The sequence below is a fragment of the Condylura cristata genome, unplaced genomic scaffold, assembly GCF_000260355.1.
Source record: "Condylura cristata isolate star-nosed mole 26May11 unplaced genomic scaffold, ConCri1.0 scaffold00013, whole genome shotgun sequence".
Classification (NCBI taxonomy): domain Eukaryota; kingdom Metazoa; phylum Chordata; class Mammalia; order Eulipotyphla; family Talpidae; genus Condylura; species Condylura cristata.
This window is the reverse complement of record NW_004567114.1, coordinates 48,317,257-48,338,360: the sequence shown is the minus strand read 5'-3', so window position 1 is coordinate 48,338,360 and position 21,104 is coordinate 48,317,257. Positions and strand designations below refer to the sequence as shown.

General features: G+C 42.0%; 2 protein-coding genes across 2 annotated transcripts; both read right to left on the bottom strand.

Moving 5' to 3' along the window:
* Positions 1–1,297: 1,297 nt before the first annotated feature.
* SPTSSA (serine palmitoyltransferase, small subunit A) lies at positions 1,298–19,408 on the bottom strand. Its single transcript, XM_004681949.2, has 2 exons — positions 19,147–19,408; positions 1,298–2,444 (listed from the first exon to the last, which is right to left on the bottom strand). The coding sequence occupies exons 1-2, from the start codon at positions 19,247–19,249 to the stop codon at positions 2,341–2,343; spliced, it is 207 nt and encodes a 68-aa protein (XP_004682006.1). The 5' UTR covers positions 19,250–19,408; the 3' UTR covers positions 1,298–2,340.
* Positions 19,284–19,676, bottom strand: LOC105853576 (C-type natriuretic peptide-like). Its single transcript, XM_012724408.1, has one exon. The coding sequence runs from the start codon at positions 19,674–19,676 to the stop codon at positions 19,284–19,286; it is 393 nt and encodes a 130-aa protein (XP_012579862.1).
* Positions 19,677–21,104: the final 1,428 nt, after the last annotated feature.

The following is a 21,104-nucleotide window of genomic DNA, read 5'->3' as shown; positions in this document are numbered from 1 at the left end:
GGATATATTGCAGGAGAGGAATCCAGAGCAGAGGGAAACCAAACCTTTCCTCGTGTCCTTTGCTCCAGAGAGATACCATCTTCTAAGGCACTACGTAAACCTGCCCTTAGTTGAGCAGAGAGACACTATCTCTTTGCTATCACACAAGCATCCTCGAAAAATATTCCAGAATAAAGGCTGTCACTATCTCTGCAACAAAATCACACAGAAGGGTAACAGATCATAATGGAGAATTGTCCAATAAATTGTAAGCGGATAAAGTTGAATGATCTCCACATTTATTATTTACAAAAAAAAAAAAAACAGGCCAGACAATTGCATCAGTTGATGAGAATATTTCCCCGATTACCCATTCACTGGTGAGCCTCCCACCTCTTTTTGACTCTGCTCAAGAGTCTCTGAAAAGCTAAACTTATCTTCCAGGTATCTCACAGGCTGGGTTTTCAGAACAATCACCAGCAAAATAGCAGATTTCAGTGAATATCAAGAATGAAATAAAGTTCTAGAATGGTAAGCTGGATATCCTGTCTTCTGCTCACTGGAATTTCAAGTGCTAGACATCCACTTGTGGGTGGTTCTCTATGGAAGGCTCAAGGAGTGGTGGGGAGAGTGGGGGAGTGGAGTCAAATTTGAACATTAATTGAACAAATCCAAAGTTAAATCCACATAATTATTCTTTTGTTTGAGATGAGGTAGTACAAATACAGTTCGGACCTAACCATATTCATCCATTTTTAACTATTTCAAAACTAAATTACATACTATCATCAACATCCCTAATAATAATATCATCATCCCTAATAATAATGATATACATTGATTCTTTAAAAATACCAAACTTTTATGTATTACTTAGTACCTGTGGACTACAAAAACTTCAAAGGTCTAATCTTTAAAATTTAGGGCCAGGCCTTCCCTGGTGGCACAACAGGTTGAAGCACAGCACCATAAAGCTGTGACCCATATGGCACAGCAGACCTCTCCTCCCTCTCCCCACTTCTCCCCTCAGCAGTGTATTTCAATACATCTGCCTGGTCTGCTCCCCACTCTGTCTCTGGTGAATCTTCTCGCTGCCCCATACCTCTAGCCTATATTCCAATTCTGTATGCATAAATAAATAAATCTTGAAAATAAAATAAAATTTAGGGCCAAAAGCATCCACATCTTTAAAATTAACAAAACTTACTCTGGAAGGCATGTTAAAATAGGTCTAATTAGAAATATTTATGTAAAGATATATAAAAACCAGATTAATATTTAACCACTGAGGAAAAAAACATACTGACATACCAGCTGATTTTTTTCTCTTTGAATTTAATGAGTTTACAATCAAAATACTAGGTAGTCATTTAACACTTACAGAATAAAAATCTTTTTAAAAAAAATACAAAGAGTGAAAGGATTTTAACCAAGTTTACACTTCTTTTTGCTAGAACTTTTAACTACAATTCATCTCTTCATATCTTATTGCAATGTGCAAATGCATTTACAGCACCCAGTACAATCATGAAACTCAATTTAAGGAAGTACATTGTTAGTAATGGTCCTTACAGGAAATTGATGTACTTTCTATTGAAAAACTCTATAGAGTATATAAACACCACATAACAATACAGCTTAACCACCTTTTGTCATAAGAATCACCACCAAAGTTTTCTGGAATGAGCCTATATAAGAATTAAATATTTAAAAGATGAAATGTTTATTTTAACTTTAGCAAGATCTTTCTTTTTCATTGTAAGAAACTTTAATAGTTTTAAAGCAAAAGTTGTTAGAGTCTAAATAGCTGAACTGTACTCCTGAGTTCAAACTTACAGATAAGACTTTTGTAAATAATTCTCAATAAAAGATCCTCCCTCCCCAAACCCCTGACCCAAATCTTGTATTGTTTCTTACAAAACTTTGGTCGAGTAGAAATATATCCAGGCAGATGTATATGCCATACAATAGCAAGAACAGTAAAGCCCAACCAATGACTTTGGGTTGTAGAAATAGAAGGCAATTAAAATGTACTCAAAGTTACAATAAGAAAAGCTTTCACAGGGGCAATATTGAAACAGTCACAAAGATTAAGAAAATACTTATCAAAGTACAAATGACTACAATGTTAAAATAGACAAAAACTACTATACAAGAGCCTCTTTTAAAATTAAAAATAAAGAACACAACGCATGAGTCAGGATTATCTTCCTGTTCTACTCATGAATTTTAGTCTCTATATTCATAAGGTTGGTTATGTTGACATCTAGTAGAGTTTCTTATGACAGCTGATGAAGTCTCATTTCAACTTCAGAGGGTGGTTCTTTCCTGCAGAATCTCCGGATGTGGGTCGCATCTTGGTCACTGTACAATTTCAAAGTAGTGCAATATTGCCATAATGTGCTGGGGCATGAAGACATAGCCCGTGTAGAGAGCCATCCCCACGATGGAAACTAGCATGGAATCTGGGGTATAGTTAAGGAAGCACCTTTTTTCTCAACTCATTCAAAACGTAAATTCCAATTTTTTTCAATTGCCTTATGTCGAAGTACCCATTCACTTAATGCTTTCTCATATCAAGTATTTGTACAGATCATAGTTAGAGTCATTAACATTGACTGCGCCTAGCACCAAGGTAGACACTGTTAATCCATTATACTCCAAAACATCAGACTGTTTAAAATTAAGCAGTGACACCATTCGATCTCAGAAACGGGGATATACAGGGATACAATTTTTTTTAAATATTTATTTCTGCAAAAAAAAAAAAAGATTTATTTCCGCATACAAGAACTGGGGTACAGGTCAGAGGTGCAGGGGATGAGAAGATTCACCAGGGAAAGAGTAGGGAGCACAACAGGCAGACTGAACTGAAATACACTGCTGAGAGGATCAGTGGACAAGACAGGAGAGGTCTGCCACGCCATGCATGTCACCTCCCTCGTGGGGGATCATGCTGCAGTAGCTGCAGACAGTTTCACAGTGCTTCACTTTAACCCACTGCATCACCAGGGAGGGTCCAGTTTTTAATAAAAACAATTGTATTTAAAGGTACACCAACCTAAAGAAGTATAAGAATTATGACCCAAGAATTTCAGAATTATTGAGATTTAGGAAGTGGCTAAGAGTATTTGACTTTGGAACCAACAAAGTGAAATCAGTCATACACTAGTTACACATAAACTGACAGCACCTGCTACTGCTAAATGCTTATCATCATCATCACTAACCTCAAATAAAGTCATCTTGATAACCTAAACAATAAGCATTCTGTACAGTGTTCCTTCCTCTCATTCCAAAAAAGAACGGAAGTGATGCATGTGTCAACAAGGGGCCCTTCTCAGAGGCCATAAAACATACTAAGAGAAATGATGTGAAATCTAGGCTTTCATCTTGCTAAGTCACATCGACATGCTAAGAGGAATAGCAGCTCCTGAACCAGGACCATGTTTGATTCACCCTTTCATTCATGTTCTCCTCTCTCCCCCTCCTGTCTTTCATACCTTTAGCTCTACGTACATACTAGGAGTGCTGTAACACCTTACATTCTTTTACGATAAAATATGGCTTATACAAACAATGTGTATGCTTGCCAGTTAATATCTTTGTTTAATTAACACAACTCTTTCATATATTACCTTGCCTAACCCACACAGCTTTCCTGTAATATGTTTACTGTGATCATTACTTATCAGAGGATGAAAAAAAAAATCCTGAGTGACTTATCCGGGGCCATACAAGATGCTGTTTTCAGAGCCAGGGTTCAGGTGAAACAATCTAACTCAAACCCTAAACTCATTCTCCTCACCTAATAAACTCAGGGGTAAGTCTCCCATAATCATTTATTAATTCCCTTTATAAACTTCCCTTAATCCAGTTATTTCTTAAACTACTATGTAATTTTTTTAGAGTATCACTGCTCTCATTCTGACCGCCCACACAACCACCTGACTCCTACTTCTCCAGGTCACAGACAGGACTCTCAGGTCACCAATTACCTCCTAAGAAGTTGACACCATGAGTCCTTCCTCTTCACAACTCTTTCCATGCTCTCAGAGGCCTAATCTACAGGAATAAGCCCCAACTGATCTTAACCAATTAGTAAGCCCCTTCTCTTTATAACACTCACCCTTCAAAGCTGATCAACCAGTTCAAAGTTTATTACTTCGGCTAGGAATTCAGGAATACAGATATTCTCTTTCTCTTTCTAGAATATGCAGTTCACTGCTGCAATGCTGGAATCATAAGTCTCTAGTCATCCACTAGAATCACAAGCCTCAGAATAAAGTGCTACATGAAGGTGGTGAAAGAAAAATCAACGCAAAAAAACGGAAGCAGAACCTTGACCAAACCACCTTAATCCCTCTTTTTCAATGGACTTTCAAAACATAAGATAATAAATTCCCTTTATTCCCTTTTTTAAGATTTATTTATTTATGCTTACAGAACTGGGGTACAGACCAGAAGTGTGATGGGTGAGAGGCTTCACCAGAGACAGAGTGGGGAACAGAACAGGCAGATGTACTGAAATATACTGCTGACGGGAGCAGCTGGCAGGCTAGGAGAGGTCTGCCATGCCATGTGGGTCAGCTCCCTGGCTGGGGATTGAACTCATGATGCAGTGGCTTCTGAGAGCTTCATAGTGCAGTGCTTTAACCTGTTGAGCCACCAGGGCCCTCCCTTTATTCTTAAACCAGTCTGAGTTTCATGTTCTTCATTACTTTGCAGTTGAACGCATTCTAAGTAATAAAATGGCATGCAAATATTCTGTCTTGGGCTCCAACGCCCATTATAGAAACATTCACCTTAAATTTTGCTCATCTGGCACTGCTTTCCACACTACAGACAAGTGTTTTCTACAAATTATTGAACACTTCCACTTAGGACTTCACAAAGGCACTTTATATTCAATAGAACCAAAGCTGAATCAACTTTTCCCAACACTACCCCCACGAACCTTACTTTTTCAACTATTTGAAAGTAGTTGGTACTATGCCCTCCCTAATGGCTCAACAGGTTAAAGGGCAGCACTATGAAGCTGTCCGAGCCACTGCAGCATGAGTTTGACCCCTGGCCAGGGAGGTGACCCACATGGCATAGCAGACCTCTCCTCACCAGCCTGCTGCTCCCCTCAGCAGTGTATTTCATTCAGTCTGTCTGTTCTGCTCCCCACTCTGTCTCTGGTGAATCCTCTCACCTCTGCACCACTGGCCTGTACCCAGTAGGTGACACAACTATAGATTACCTGTTTCCCTAGTCACCCAGTGTAGAACATCTTTGATTCCTCTATCCACATTCAAATTATCTCAGTTCTCCCCTTCCCAAGCTCTATAAGGGATTAATATCTCGTTTTTCTAACCCTAGTCAATGATAAATAACTAAGGTATTTATCACTCCTTCCTTAATTGGTACAAATTCCCATTTTAGGCCTCTAGCCACCTGTTAATGTTACTCTTCACTAGAGTGCCTACAGGTTTAGCACTTAGATAAGCCAGCATCCATGCTCCTCCAGATCAAGCAGTTTTAGACTGGAGTCCACACAAGTAGGCAGGCATTAAGAGACTAAGACAGGGTTTCTTACACCAGCTATTTTTGAAGGAGTTATATCAAAAGAGGAATGAGTACAGCAGGGAAAAGAAGCTAAGCAGATTCAGGGGCTCAGCTCCCACGGGTACCCTGAAGTGCCAGTTGTACCACATAATGGTCAGTGGTGCTATGAGACAAGGGGTCTGGCCTCTCGTATCTCTCTGTCAATCAGTAGGGTAGGGAAAAAAACCACCTGAGGGAGACAACTATCTTGGCCAAAGACAAGACTCTGGAGAAGGGGCAGCTGGAAGGCGTCAGCAGACGACACTTGGACATGTACAGCAGCTAGGAGATCCATACAGCAGCTGGGGGTCCAGAGTCCCTATTCTATTCTGTCCACTGTATTCGCAACACCTCAATCATCCCCACAACAAAAACACATCCTACTTGTAGCCATGTTGCATATTTCCAAAAATAGTGTTCTTTTTTCATATTTTCATAGTATTTTACTTTTTGCCCGTGGCTTACTAATGAGTCACAATAGTAGTAGCAGCAGCTTTTGTTTTCTGACTGCCTAGTGTACGGATGCCTGACACTGTATTAAGCATGCAGAGATTTCAAGGATAGTGGTTCCTTTGTAGTTAAAATGAGGAGAGGAAGAGGGGAAAAGCAAGTGAGAAGGAGCATAAAGGTAGCTTCACAAATAAAATTTTTCTTCAGCTACTTGGTAGTGCATGCATATTCATTATTTTATTCTATATGGTTCTGGAGTGATTTTTTTGTAAACCTGAGTAGTCAATAACTTTTTTATTAACTAAGAACTGTAATGGAAAATAGAACTACATTTAGTATTAAAATTTCTTTTTGACTGAAGGATTTTTCTTCTTTACAAGGAAGGGCTTAAGAGCCTCCCTGGTGGCACATGGGTTAAAGTCTCAGTGCTATCAAGCTATTACCAGTCACTGCAGCATGAGTTTGATTCACTGCCAGGGAGGTGACCCAAATGGAGACCTCTTCTGTCTTGCCCGCTGTTCCCCTCAGCAGTGTATTTCAGTCGATCTGTTTGTTCTGCTTCCCACTCAGTCTCTAGTAAATTCTCTCACCACCCTGCACCTCTGGTCTACACCCCAGTTCTTGTATGTAAAAATAAGTCCTCAAAAAAAAAAAGGAAGGACTGAGTTGAGCATCTTGGGATCTAATTACTAATAAATAAACAGGAAGTTTTACCTCTCAGAAACAGAATAAACAACTTTCAAGAGTTCTAGCCAAGATAAACAGAAAATTATCAAGTCACTGAGCCTAAATGCCAATTTATAAGCTGCTCAGGAAAAACAACACCCTAGTCACTTTGTCATTGCTTGACTTTTATCTTGTGTCAACCCATAAATGTTTCCATGATCCCACTTCTCCTATTTCCAAGATCACGATAATTAAACAAAATTATTGCCAAAAATCATCCTAAAGCTCGTAGCCACTCAACTCTAAGGAATATTTAAAACAGACTCCAGAATGCAGGGACTGTGCACTAAGCACATAAGCTGACAGTAAGACGTGAGAACGCCCTACCAGCGGTACCACGGCTTTGCCAAAATAGGCACTTGTATAACTGCCTACGAATGCAACCTACATAGCCAATTTAAGCTATGTAGCTGAAATTGCTTTGATATTCTGCGTCGGGATGATTTTGAAATCTGTTTGTACCACGTAAAATGGTCGCTTTATTGACACTTTTAGGCAGTAGGTTTTTCCTCACAATTTTGCTTTCGTTACTTACTTATCTTGATGTTGGTGTCTGTAACCAAATTTATCCCTGAAGCCCAGGAGAGGGTGTCAGGGCCCATGAGTCACAGTGTCACTGTCGCAGCCTTTTGGGCCCATGTCTGCCATGGGTGGGGCAGGCACCGAATTTGACACAGCTGCACAGACCCTGGTTTCACTGTGGTATGTGTAAGATTAAGCAATTTGTGACCTTCAACCCCTCAGAAGTGCTCTCACAGAGATAAACACTTATCATGCAAAGAAGATTAACTAAAATCTGCTTCTGTTACTTGGAGGGATTTCTCAGTATCTCACATACTTTAACATACATCTCAAAGTTCAAGTGCCCCTGACAGACCACGAAGTACACACAGGGAACACACTGCGCCTGAGCCTCGGTCTGGGTGGTGACTCTGCCAACCTCGGGTTGCGGCAAAGGTTCTCCTCTGGTCTCTCCACTGTAGAATGGGGACATGTATCACCCACCTTTCAGGCTTGATGTGAGAATTTGAAATCAAATCTATTTCTGCAACAAAAATCTCTACTAAATGTCTTTCTTTCAAGTTTGGGCACTTAACATCATGACTTGACGCTGCTTTTGGGGACTGTCGGCTACTCAGGAGTTACTCATTTGTAGCAAAATCTTAACATTTCACAACCTGTTTGGACCAACGTTTCTTCTCCACAAAATGAGATCACTTCCAGCATTAACATTTTAGGATCCCTACTTCCTTAGAAAGCAGTTAAGTAACACCCCTTCAATCCTCCTTAACGTAAGTTTCCATTGCTTGTACACACGCACAAACACATAAGAATCATCCTATAACATACATTGGAGGCAATACATAAAAATGATAGAATAATCTATTTACCAAGCTGTTACTGTTGTTTATATAAATACCAGTAGCTAAACACACATTAATCATCTAAATGTTAGAGACGCTGCCATGATTCAAGAAATATAGTTAGTAAAATCTAAAATAAACTAATGTCTCAACAACTGAAAGTCAGGCTTTTGTGCTGTGTTTATAACTGTCTCTATCACTGAATTTTAAGTACTTGCAGTGTGTACCTCAGCTGCTCCTCTGCTTCCAGCTATAGTGCATTGCTAGATAAAGCAGGCATTTCATAAATATTCAAGAACTGAGCAGATAGTGTGCCAGGATATGTGCAAGGACTGAATGAATAGTCAGAGGTTATTTATAATCTGGACATACCCATTGCAATGGGTTCAATCAATTTAAAACTGAAGCTACATATCTGAGTGTTGTTTACTGTTTCTTAAGAAGCGACCCCAAGTCACCATGAGCTGCTAAGTTTCCAGTGACTGTAAGAAAAACAAAGAATTTCTGCTCCTACAAGGGCTCTTCCCTCCCGTTTTCCCAGGAACTTTTAAAAAGTCCAACAAAGACAGGAAATGCCTTAAGGATCAGTGCAGTACATCAGAAGCAAAACCTTAGTAACAACCATTTCCCGTCCAAACCGGTAATTCCACACTATCACTACCTATCTGAGCAAAACTTTGGAGAAATCAATAGTAGTTTCACACTGAGAAAAGGTCAAGAAACTTGTTCGAATGAATATGTATTCTACTGCTTCATTATATAGGTAATTTTAAAGCTTAAAACTCTCTAACTGCGCTGACCCCATTAAGAAACAGTCACAAAAAGAGAGAGAGAGAGAGAGAGAAAGAGGGAAAAGAGAAAAAAAGAAACAGTCAAAAAGGTCACCAAAAACAGGTCCTCCCTGGTGGTACAACGGGGTAGGACATGGCAGAGCAAGCTGGCCGCAGCCACTTCAGTGTTAGTTCAATCCCTGGCTCCAGAGGTGACCCACAAGGTGAAGCAGACCTCTCCTGTCTCTCCCACTGCTCCCCTCAGCAGTGTACTTCATCAATCTGCCTGTTCTGCTCCCCACTCTGTCTCTGGTGAATCCTCTCACCGCCCCTGCACCTCTGACCTGTACCCCTGTTCTGTATGCATAAACAAATAAATCTTTAGTAAATAATTTCATCAAAAATAATTCATTTTCCTATGAGTCAAAATTCATTTATAAACTTAATTCTAAAATGATACTTTTATCTTTAGATAAAAGCTTTAATAAATCGAATTTATTTTAAGGAAGTAGTTTAATGAAATAAAGAAAATAAGGCATTTGACAAAATATTTCCATAGGCTGTTTGGTGAAAAGCAATCAAAGCCTTAATTTAAAGCAGTGCAGACTATCAAAAGAAGCTCCAAAAACGAAACCTTCCTTGCTACTGTGGCTTCTTTCCCTTAACCCCACCCCACACCCCCAGATTGGAAATCATTCCCAACAGAAATCTTAAGAAAGTTTACATTTAGGCCCTCCCTGGTGGCGCAGCGGGTTAAAGCACAGCACTGAGAATCTAAAGCCGCTTCCTCATGAGTTCAATTCCCGCCTGCCCCGGAGGTGACCACATGGCGCGGCAGACCTCTCCTGACCCGCCCGCTGCTCCCCTCAGCAGTGTATTTCGTTGATCTGCCTGTTCTGCACTCCACTCTGTCTCTGGTGAATTCTCTCACCCTCCACATCTCTGGCCTGTATCCCAGTTCTGTATGCACAAATAAAATAAAATCTTTAAAAAAAAAAAAAAAAATTAAAAAAAAAAAAGTTTACATTTAATAAATATGTCAACCATATCCTGATACATTTTAGTTGACTTAACATTTAATTAAAAGTAGATGTCGGGACCTCCCTGGTGGCGCAGCGGGTTAAAGCACTGCACTGAGAATCTAAAGCTGCTTCCGCATGAGTTCAATTCCCGCCTGCCCCGGAGGAGACCACATGGCGAGGCAGACCTCTCCTGACCCGCCCGCTGCTCCCCTCAGCAGTGTACTTCGTCGATCTGCCTGTTCTGCTCCCCACTCTGCCTCTGGTGAAGCCTCTCACCGCCCCTGAGCCTCTGGCCTGTACCCCAGTTCTGTATGTACAAATAAATAAATCTTTAAAAAAAAAATTTCAAAAAAAAAAAAAAAAAAAGTAGATGTCAATACTAATAAAGTCCTGTATGCGTTAGTCAATATGATATTCTAGGATCATAGTGAAAGATATTATATCAGCCTCAGAAGTTAATGTTTAGTAAAGCAAAACCTGTTTGATGAACTTTCTGCAGTGTGTTGATTTATATCTAAGTATGGAAATGGAGCTTAGAAATAACAACTTAAAACCAACCCAAACAGGGCCCTCCCTGGTGGCGCAGTGGGTTAAAGCACAGCACTAAGAAGCTTAAGCCACTTCCACATGAGTTCGATCCCCGCCTGCCCGGAGGAGATCCACATGGCATGGCAGACCTCTCCTGACCCGCCCACTTCTCCCCTCAGCAGTGTACTTCGTCGATCTGCCTGTTCTGCTCCCCACTGTCTCTGGTGAATCCTCTCACCCTCCGCATCTCTGGCCTGTACCCCAGTTCTACATGAATGAATAAATAAATCTTTTAAAAAAACTAACCCAAACAAAAAAGTATGCTGCTGACACCAGCTATGATCATTTGAACTCTGAACTGAAATCCTGGAAATGGTTTATGGCTCTGAGCCCCAAGACAACAGGTGATGGGTAGCTGTATACGATAATCACATATTCTAATTTTATGAACAAATGAAGTCCCAGGATTAAGAGGGAAAATAAAATGTCCAGTCTGCTCTGCTATGTTATCTATTCTGTTCTGTTTCTGCAACACCAGTTAGCCCACAGGATGACTAGTGTGGCATAGGGAAGTATCTGGCTTCATATGGAACTTTCCATAAATTAGAAGAGCCAGACTAGTGGGGAAAGAATTACAACCATCAGCAAGAAACATCCCTCAGCTGAGCTGCTGCAGGGATATTTCTAACTAAGAACTAAAAGGCAGGAGCTCTTTTAGTTCTATTTTAAGAAAACTAAAAATTAGCATCTGCACATGGACTCCCTCTCTGGAGAGGCGCATGGGGCCAGCAAGGCTCTCTGGGGGTGGCTGTCCACTGCCTCCTGCCCCTCCTCCCTGCAGCCACACCACCTTCAAGACCTCGCGCCTACCACTGGCACTTCTTGTCAACTTTGTCCTTGCGTGTGTTGTAATGGCTCTTGAGGCAGCCTCCACTCAGCTAGCCTGAGCTATCCAAGTCAGCCCAAGATCCCACTATGCTTTTTTTGTTTGCTTGCTTATGAAATTGCATGGATTTTTGAGTGGTCTGCTTCAAATGCTATTTTTCATAAGTCTTATCACTTGGGGATTTTTCAGGAATGTGCTGAGTATATAATAACCAAGATTTTGCTTTCAAAATTATTAATAACTACCATCCTTCTGTCATTCTAGAACTATGATTTTTAAGCATTATAACTTATAGCTATATATGTGCTATTAAGTAGGTCTTCTGAAATATATAATTTTAAATTATTAAACTTCAGCTTTGGAAGTTTTTTTTTTAATAGAAAGAATTTCCCTTATCTTTTTCCTAAACACCACAAATATTACAACACTCAAAGCCTGCCGGGTGGGAAACGTCAGTCTATAAGAATCTGAAACAGTGGAGACAGGACCTACAGTCACCTGTACTGAAAAAAAAAAGTATATCACATGCTGAAAAACAGTAGAATCTCTTTGTGGTCTGCCCCCACTGACATCAATCTTCCACAACTCTCTCTGCCCATCATCTTCCACCATTTTCAAAAGCTATTAAAGTTATAAAAGTTAAAAAAAATTATAAAAGTTATAATTAACTATAATAACCTCAAGAGGACAAACAAGGGATAGTTAACATTCTCACTCAGTCAAAAACCACAGTAGTTTAAAACAGGTTAAAACAGCTGTCTTTGGTCCTCCCTGGTGGTGCAACAGCCTAGGCAACCCTGCAAGCGAGCCACAGCCCCTTCAGTGCGAGCTTGATGCCTGGTCCCGGAGGAGACCACATGGCGTGGCAGACCTCTCCTGACCCGCCCGCTGCTCCCCTCAGCAGTGTACTTCGCTGATCTGCCTGTTCTGCTCCCCACTCTGTCTCTGGTGAATCACATGTTGATTGAAAGTAACTAGATAATCTTTCTGTGAAAGACATTTAGTTTACTTACTAAGGATATTTTCCTACAACTAACTTACTCTGTTACCGAGAATTTTGCCTATTACCTAACCCTATGCTAATTTATTGAAATTCTATGCAAAGACTCATACAGTTTATATAAATACAGAGTTCTTATAGTAAGGAGTTCATTAAGAAAAAACTTTTAGCAGAAGACTGGTGAATCGGCTTTTCAATAATTTCCAGTAGCTTGAGGAGTTCTGCCAAAGACAAGAGACAGGGAGCCATCTATAATACCTTTTGTACCTTTTGAGATTTGAGCCATGGAATGTATAATCTACTTGTTATTTCTAATTTAAGAAGTCTTATTTAAACTCTCAAATACTTTAATTATTCCAGTATGTTGAGATACAAAGAGAAGTCCATCTCAATTGTAAACTCTAAGCTGAGTTAGCAAAAATCTAGGGAAATAAAATAGTTGCTAATGAAAATAATTGACTGTTTAAAACTGTAATGCTCTTAGGAGCTATTATAAAAGCAATAAGGTTCTTTTCCTTGACATGCTGGCAAGTATAAAAATCTAAATCTATTCTAAAAAAATTTGGTTTAATGCTTTTTTTCATCATATTTACAAGCCTACCTCAATCCAAACACTTTTTCTACCCTTTCCTACCTTTAATCTATTCTAAACCCTGCAACCAGAGCAAACCTTTTCCAAATTAAATAAAAATCAGACAGGATTATCCCTCTCTTAAAACCTTCCAAGAGGGTCCTCACTGGTAGCACAATGGGTTAATGAGCAGCACTATGAAGCTATCCAAAGCCATTCCAGCATGAGTTCAATCCCTTTGCAGGGAGCTGACCTGTGTGGCACAGCAGACCTCTCCTGGCCCATCTGCTGCTCCCCTCAGCAGTGTATTTCAGTGTATCTACTGTATTGAAAGAAGGCTTAGAGTAGAATAGAGTAGCTTTCTACTGAGTCTCTGGTGAATCCTCTTACTCCCCCCCACCTCTGGCCTGTACCCCTGTTCTTGTGTACATAAATAAACAAATCTTTTTTAAAAAATGAAACAAAACAAAAAATCCTGGGCCCTCCCTAGTGGCTCAAACGGTTAAAGTGCAGCACTATGAAGCTAGCCGCAGCAATTTCAGCAACAGTTTGATCCCCGGCCAGGGAGGTGACCCACAAGACACACAGACCTCTCCTGTCTCGCCCGTGCTCCCCCAAGCAGTGAACTTCATCATTCTGCCTGTTCTGCTCCCCACTGTCTCTGGTGACTCCTCTCACTGCCCCTGCACCTCTGGCCTATACCCCAGTTCTGTATGCATAAATAAATAAATTGTTAAAAGAAAAACAAACTTCCAAGAGCACCTAGTTTCCACCATGAATAAACACCAAAGTCTTTACAAGACCTGAACTGACCTCACTGCCTAATACTCATTTCCTGGCATGTGTGCTGCAGCAATGGCCTTCACATTGAAGATTGTCCAAATATCCTCTTTAAAAACACCTGCACATTTAGGATCACTCTGACCCTGACCTACTTTGCAGTTTTCCATAATGCTTACCACCTAACACACTATATACCTCACTTGTTACGAAAGCATCTCAGTCTCATTGCTCACCCATACAGTATAAGCATAGACCAGCACCTGGCACGTGATACATTCAGAGCAGGTATTTGTTGATGTACAGTGATCCCAACCTACTTTTTCAACTTTCTTACGCTATTTTGCCTTAAGAACCCTTAATCCGGGCCCTCCCTGGTGGCACAGAGGGTTAAAGCACAGCACTAAAAAGCTAAAAGCAACTTCTGCATGAGTTCCATTCCCGCCTGCCCCGGAGGTGACCACATGGTGTGGCAGACCTCTCCTGACCCGCCCACTTCTCCCCTCAGCAGTGTACCTCGTGGATCTGCCTGTTCTGCTCCCCACTGTCTCTGGTGAATCCTCTCACCCTCAGCATTTCTGGCCTGTACCCCAGTTCTGTATGAATAAATAAATAAATCTTAAAAAAAAAAAAATCCTTAATCCCATCAGTCAGACTGGAGTATTTGCTACCCCAGAAACCTGTCAAGCACCATCCATAACTTCTTCCTATCTGAGGGAGGAGAAATCCATCCTATGCCCCTGAAGGTTTTCTGAGAACCCCCAGCAGGCTTACTGTGGCCTTCTTGCTATCCCTGAAACACCTGGTGCTTTGGGGTTTCATACTGACTGTTCCTCCTGCTGGGACTGCTTATCACCTTGGAATTCTCTGCCTGGCTAATCTTTCCAATCACATTAGGTAAAGCTGAGGCACTTCCTTACTTTCTCTCCTCTTCAACAACAATCTAGTAGTCTATTTTTTTAAAAACTTATTTGTACAGTGGCATAAGAACAAATATAGCTCCAGTGTCCAGAATAGTACCTAATTAGAAAGTATACGATAATTATGAATAGAGAATCTCAGCAAATGTACCTATTTTACAAATTGACAGAGTAATGCAAATCTTGTTAAGCTCTCCAAAACATATCAGAGAAGCTCTTCCAATCTACTTATTTCCTACTCCCTTAAGTTTGAATTGTATCCAATAATTGAATTCTGTTCATCAGCAACAACCACATTCCAATGTTACTTTAAAAGTAGTTTTTTTTTTTTAAGATTTATTTATTTATGCATACAGAACTGGGGTACAAGCCAGAGTTTCAAGGACAGTGAGAGGTTTCACCAGAGACAGCGCAGGGAGCAGAACAAGCAGATCGACAAGGTACACTGCAGAAGGGAGCAGCGGGAGGGTGAGACAGGAGAGGTCTGCTGTACCACGTGGTCCTCTCAGGGAACAGGGATCAAACTTAGACTGAAGGGGCTGAGGCCAGCTTGCAGTGCTGCTTCCTAACTCTTTGCCCCACAAGGGAGGGCCTAAAAGTTGTTTTAAAGTAGCCTTTTATCATCCACAGTTCTTCTGCAATTGCTTTGAAATGACAGATCAATATATAAACAAATGTTTCTCAAGCATTGTGGTTTAAAAACTTTTCCCTTTAAGAAACATGTATTATATCTTTCAGGGAGAATCTAATTCCTAACAGAAACCACCAAAACTGCCCACACTGCTTAAAACAGGACAAGTGCCATAGGAATTTAAGATACCACAGAGAGATAGCAAATATAATCCATTGGTACAGAGTAAAACTTCATTTAATGAAAACAGCAAAGCTAATATAACTTTTACTTATGCTCCAAGCAATTTTAACAAGATCATTTTTAATTTTCCACCTCCCTCAACAGCATTACATTGTTATTCTATGAAGCACTAGAGGGAGGGTCTCACTGGCTACAAAATCTCTCATGGTTACAAAACCTGACATTTTCTTTTCCCAGTGGCTACAATTAGGAAAATTCTGAAGCATGTTTAAAACTTCACCTGTCCAATAGAATCAGTTCTCACCTGCAGGTCTCCTTCTATACTATCCATTCTATAATCCTACTTAGCGAGTAGGTGACTCATTTTATTGTTACCTTTGTCTTAATGCAGGTGTCAAGTCCCTTTTTTTAATAAACTATTAAGTCATGTCAGCACATGGAAAATGTTCAAATATGGTAGAAGGTAGATAAGAGAAAAACTAGGATACAGGGCCTAGCACAGAAAGTTTTGCAAAACAGATTAAATTTTAGGTTTTCTATCAGATGCTTACAATATAATTTTAAAGAGAGTATGGTCTCTCTAAAACCAGGTAATTGCCTGTATAATAGTTCTGACTGAAGCTTACTAATTATTAATGGATTTATGAAGCTCAAACTATTTCACAATAATTAGGGGAGTGTGTGGGAGAGGAAAGGGATCGAGCTTTTTCTTTTAGTTTTTTCCTTATAGCTAGAATGAAAATTCAATTTTCAAATTGATGTTCCACACTACAGGGCAATTACATGCCTGGCTTTTAAATAACTCCAGAAGTTGGTTTGAAATAATATAAATACAATAGCTGATGGTAGTTTAAGAATGGCTTATATGAGGGACCTCCCTAGTGGTAGAGCAGGTTAAGATGCAGCACTGCAAGCTAGCTTCAGCGGCTGTAGTACAAGTTTAATTCTCGGCCCCCAAGGTGATCCACCTGGCACAGCAGACCTCTGCTGTCTCTACCGCTGCTCCCCTCAGCAGTGTACTTCATAGATCTGCCTGTTCTGTCTCTGGTGAAACCTCTTACCACCACCCATGCACCTATGGCCTGCACCCCAGTTCTTGTATGCATAAATGAATAAATCTTTTTAAAAAAGTAATGCAGTACATATACACAATGGAGTATTGCCCAGCATCAAAAAATAAATAAACTCATGCCATTTGCAGCAACATGGAGTTGGGAAACACAGCTCTGTGAAGTAAGTCAGAGGAGAAAATAAATACTGGGTGGTGTCACTAATACATGAAATATAGAGAAATCAAACTCAGAACCACAGGAAGGCAACCTGAAAAGCTAACCCTTGAGGGGCCTCCCTGGTGGTGCACGGGGGTTAAGCCTTCTGCACTATGAAGCTTTCAACAGCCACTGCAGCAAGAGTTCATTCCCAGCCAGAGAGGTGACCCACATGGCCCGCAGATCTCTCCTGTCTCGCCTCCTATGCTCCCCTGTCTGTCTCTGGTGAATCCACTCACCACCACCACCCTCCCAAACAGCTCTGGCCTACACCATCACTCTTGAATATATAAAAATAAATCAATCTTTTAAAAAAAATTAAAAGCTAACACTTGAAAGCTGACGACAGACCTGAAGCATCCAAAAGCAGAGGGGGTGGGGAGGGGTAGGGAGAATGAAGGAAGCACAATGGACTCTGGTAAAGGACTATAAGTGGGGCTCTCCCTGGTGGTGCAGCCGGTTAAAGCACAGCACTAAGAAGCTTAAGCCACTTCTACATGAGTTCAATTCCCTCCTGCCCGGAGGAGATCCACATGGCGGAGGAGATCCACATGGCGGAAGAGATCCCACATGGCGGAGGAGATCCACATGGCGTGGCAGACCTCTCCTGACCCGCCCGCTGCTCCCCTCAGCAGTGTACTTCGTAGATCTGCCTGTTCTGCTCCCTGTTCTGTCTCTGGTGAATCCTCTCCCCCTCCGCATGTCTGGCCTGTACCCCAGTTCTATATGAATAAATAAATAAATCTTAAAAAAAAAAAAAAGGACTATAGGTGATTGATTATATTAGGAATCCTAATGGTTTTTTGTTTTGTTTTGTTTTGTTTTTTTAAATCTTAGGCTTAAATACATAGGATTCGGATTCTACAGTACCAGAAGCGGGTTGGTTGCAATTCTCACAAGTTGTTTTTTGTTTTTGTTTTTTTTTAATTAAATCACTGTCACATAAATCAATGAGAAGTCAGAAATTTCAAAGGCCAAAATCTAGAAGCACTAAATTTCACTTCCTAATTTATTTTTCCATCACCACTCCTCCCAAAATCACACTATTACTATTACAGCATAGTAGAGAAAAACCTTAAGACCATTAACACTGCAGTAGCATTTATCCACATACTAATAAAAGCTTTCTGGTGAAACACTCCTTAAATTCACTTTTAAGATGATTTTACCTGAGTAAACAAGTATGTGCTGCTATATTTTAGTGTACATTTTACAAGGATGACCTCATGAGATTTAATCTACAGAATTTAGAAGGAGACTAAATGCAGGTACGAATACAGGATCGGACCGTACTTTACGAACATATTCTGGTTCTTAAGTGCCAACTTTGGTGAGAATGTCAACAATTCTAAAAAATAAATAAGTTTCCTTTTAAGCGCCTAAAACTTATCAGGTATTGAATCAAACAAAAAAACCTCAGCTTTGAGTATAATCGTAATGCTAGCTCTGTACAAATGAACACACTTGGTAAAGCTGGGAGTGATGTTACCTAATTTGTTCCACCAGAAGGCAACAGCATACTTGCAGAGTTGTTCTGAAGCTGTTCCAAACTAAACCACATTGAAAAGGAGAGATCCTGTATGAAGTAAGCATGTTACGCTAAATGTTTCATAGTGACGCCGAAGCTTAATTTTTAACGCTACATCTCATTATAAAAGACGTATTTTTCAAGTGTTACCAATAGAGACTGGAGGGGACACAAAAATCACAAACTTCAGGAAGCCTAACTCTACAACCCTGCGCTACTGACTGGGGATGTTACGCAAAGAAAATGCTTAACAGAGCTGGTTTCTGATAATTACTCAATAACAAGTATTCATTAGCTATCTATGAAAACACTGTTTCAAACACTATACAACCAATCACACATTTCTTTTTGGGTTCGACTTCTACAGACAGTGCAAACAGCAAGCTTAAGAATAAAACACTAAACTGCCAGGCTTGAACATCAAAAAGCTACAATTGCTTTTTAAAGCTGTATTAAGAGTGTCAGAAACACAATTACACAATCTGATTAAAAAGCTGGTAAGCAGGACAGCACTGTCTTTAGCACCAAAGTCAGCTAAATCACAGACAGTTAAAGGTCAAAGGCGTCCAAGCCGGCAACGACTTGCTCCACTTACACCATCTCAGCCTGGCAAAGACAGGCGCAGCCGAAGCGCGAGCGAGGACGCACCAGGTTAGACATCGCCCTCGGGAATTTCCTCCTGCTGGAAAGCGACCTCGAATCTTCAGGTTTCTCCCCACCCCCACCCTCACCCCCGCCCCTACCCCTGGCAGCACAGCCCGCGGCCCAGAGACCTCTGCCACGCGCACCTCCCTCCGCACTCCGGCCCAGCTGGGGCGAATCGCGCGCGCGGGTCTCCAGCTAAGCCGCCTCTCCATTCCCCGCGACTCCCCGGCGCTGGGCCCATAGAGCTGCGGCCTCGGGGCCAGCGCCCCCACCCCAGCCCTCGCGTTCGCGGCCTGGACAGGATACTGAACACAGTCCTCTCCCAAGGCTCCAGCATGTAGAGCGCCGTGACCAGCAGGTACTGGTAGTAGAACCAGGACATTTGCTTCCAGGCCCGCGCCAGCGCCATCCCCGCCACGCGACTCCCGTGCAGCAGCCGAACGTCAGCCTGTCCGGTCGGCCTCGGGTTCGCTTCCTAAAGCCCCGGCCTCGAGGCCCGCCCGCCCGCCACCCCGCGCCCATTGGCCGGCCCGGCCCTGAGCGTCACCCGTGGGCACGCCCAGCACCCAGCGCGCGCGCCTGGCCGGCCGAGTGCGGGCCCCGCCCTGATGGCGCTCATTGGCCGGGACGCCACCTCGCGTCGCGCCCTTCCCTGACCCGGGCCCCCCCAGAGCCGAGCCGCGCCCACGCTGACCAAAGAACGGTACCCGCGAGAGCGCCAGACGCTCCCCGACCGGCCCCACCCGGCCGTTGGGGGCGGGGCGCTGGTGCCGGATGGGGGCGGATTGCAGGAGGAGGAGGAGGCCACCTGCGGACAGTCGACCCTCCCCTTCCATTTTCGGGCGCAGGAACCCTTGTCGAGGAAATATTTATGAAATTCCTGTAATGCCTCGGGCATCCAACTGAGCAGGAGTACCGAGGCGCGACCAAGAACGCATTAGGTTCCTTACTTGTTCACCTTACTGTCTAGCTTGGCAGAGGCATTAATCCCAAGAACGCAAGAAAAACTGCCACGGGGGCGGGGATTAGAGAGCTGGGGTATAAGTGCTAGGAGGAAGGAAGATGAACATCAGCTAGTCAAGATCAGGAAAGGAAGAAGTCTCTTAAATTCGTTCACGTTGCCTCGTTTTCTCTCCCACCCACAAACACACACCAAAATACACCCACATAGACCAACATGCCCCATGCACTCTGTAATCAAAAGACAAAAGAGATTAGCATAAATCTGCCTATGACCTGTGTCTTTTAATAGCTCCAGGTACTCTGTGGGTCAAGGCTAGCAGAAGGACGATGACCTGGTGGGTTCTGCAGAATACCAGTTGCTTGAGATTGGCCTGTAGGCTGATGATAACCCCTGGCGAAGTATCCAGATTGGCCCACTAGCAAGTGGGCCAGCAACTTTGTATTCCTGAAAGGGACATTGTATTCCTGAAGGGGGAATACAATGTATGGTGTATGAGATGATACCATAAAATGGACTGTGGCTCTAATGTTTTAAGAGTTTCTAGGTTAAATAGCCTACTGCTTACATTTCTTTAATTTCGTGGTTGATAACTTTTTATCCACTTAGAAATACCAAGTGCTGTTCTTGAGCTAACCATTGAGGACAGAAAACCAGAGAGAATGAGATCTACCTTCATAAAGTACCAGCCTACTAGGAAAGAGGGGCAACTGCCATATGGTAAGGGGTATTATGATATGTTTTATGATAGCCCATAGGAAATCATGGAAGACTTCTAATTGTGCTTTAGGGGCCTCCCTGGTGGCACAAGGGGTTAAGTTTCAATACTATCAAGCTATTGTCAGCCACTGCAGCACAAGTTCTATCCCTGGCCAGGGAGCTGACCCGCATAGCACAGCAGACCTCTCCTGTCTTGCCCGCTGCTCCCCTCAGCAGTGTACTTCATCAATCTGCCTGTCTGCTCCCCTCTCTATCTCTCATGAATCTGCTCACTGTCCCAGCACCTCTGGCCTATACCCCAGCTCTTTTATGCATAAATAAATAAATCTTTAAAAGAAAAGATGTAAATTCACTTTGGACAGGCTGAGTCTGAAGTAGCTGAGTGGCATTTAAGGGGCAGTTGAGTAGATGGATCTTAAACTCAGAAGAGAAGGCTAAGCAGGAGCTAGAGGCATTAAATTTTCAATAAGCTTCTGGTAATTGAGGCCATAATTGTGGATGATGTCACCAGGGAAAGCTCACACACTGGGAAGAACAGAATATACCCAGGAACTCTGGTATTTAGGGAGGAAGAGTTCAAAGG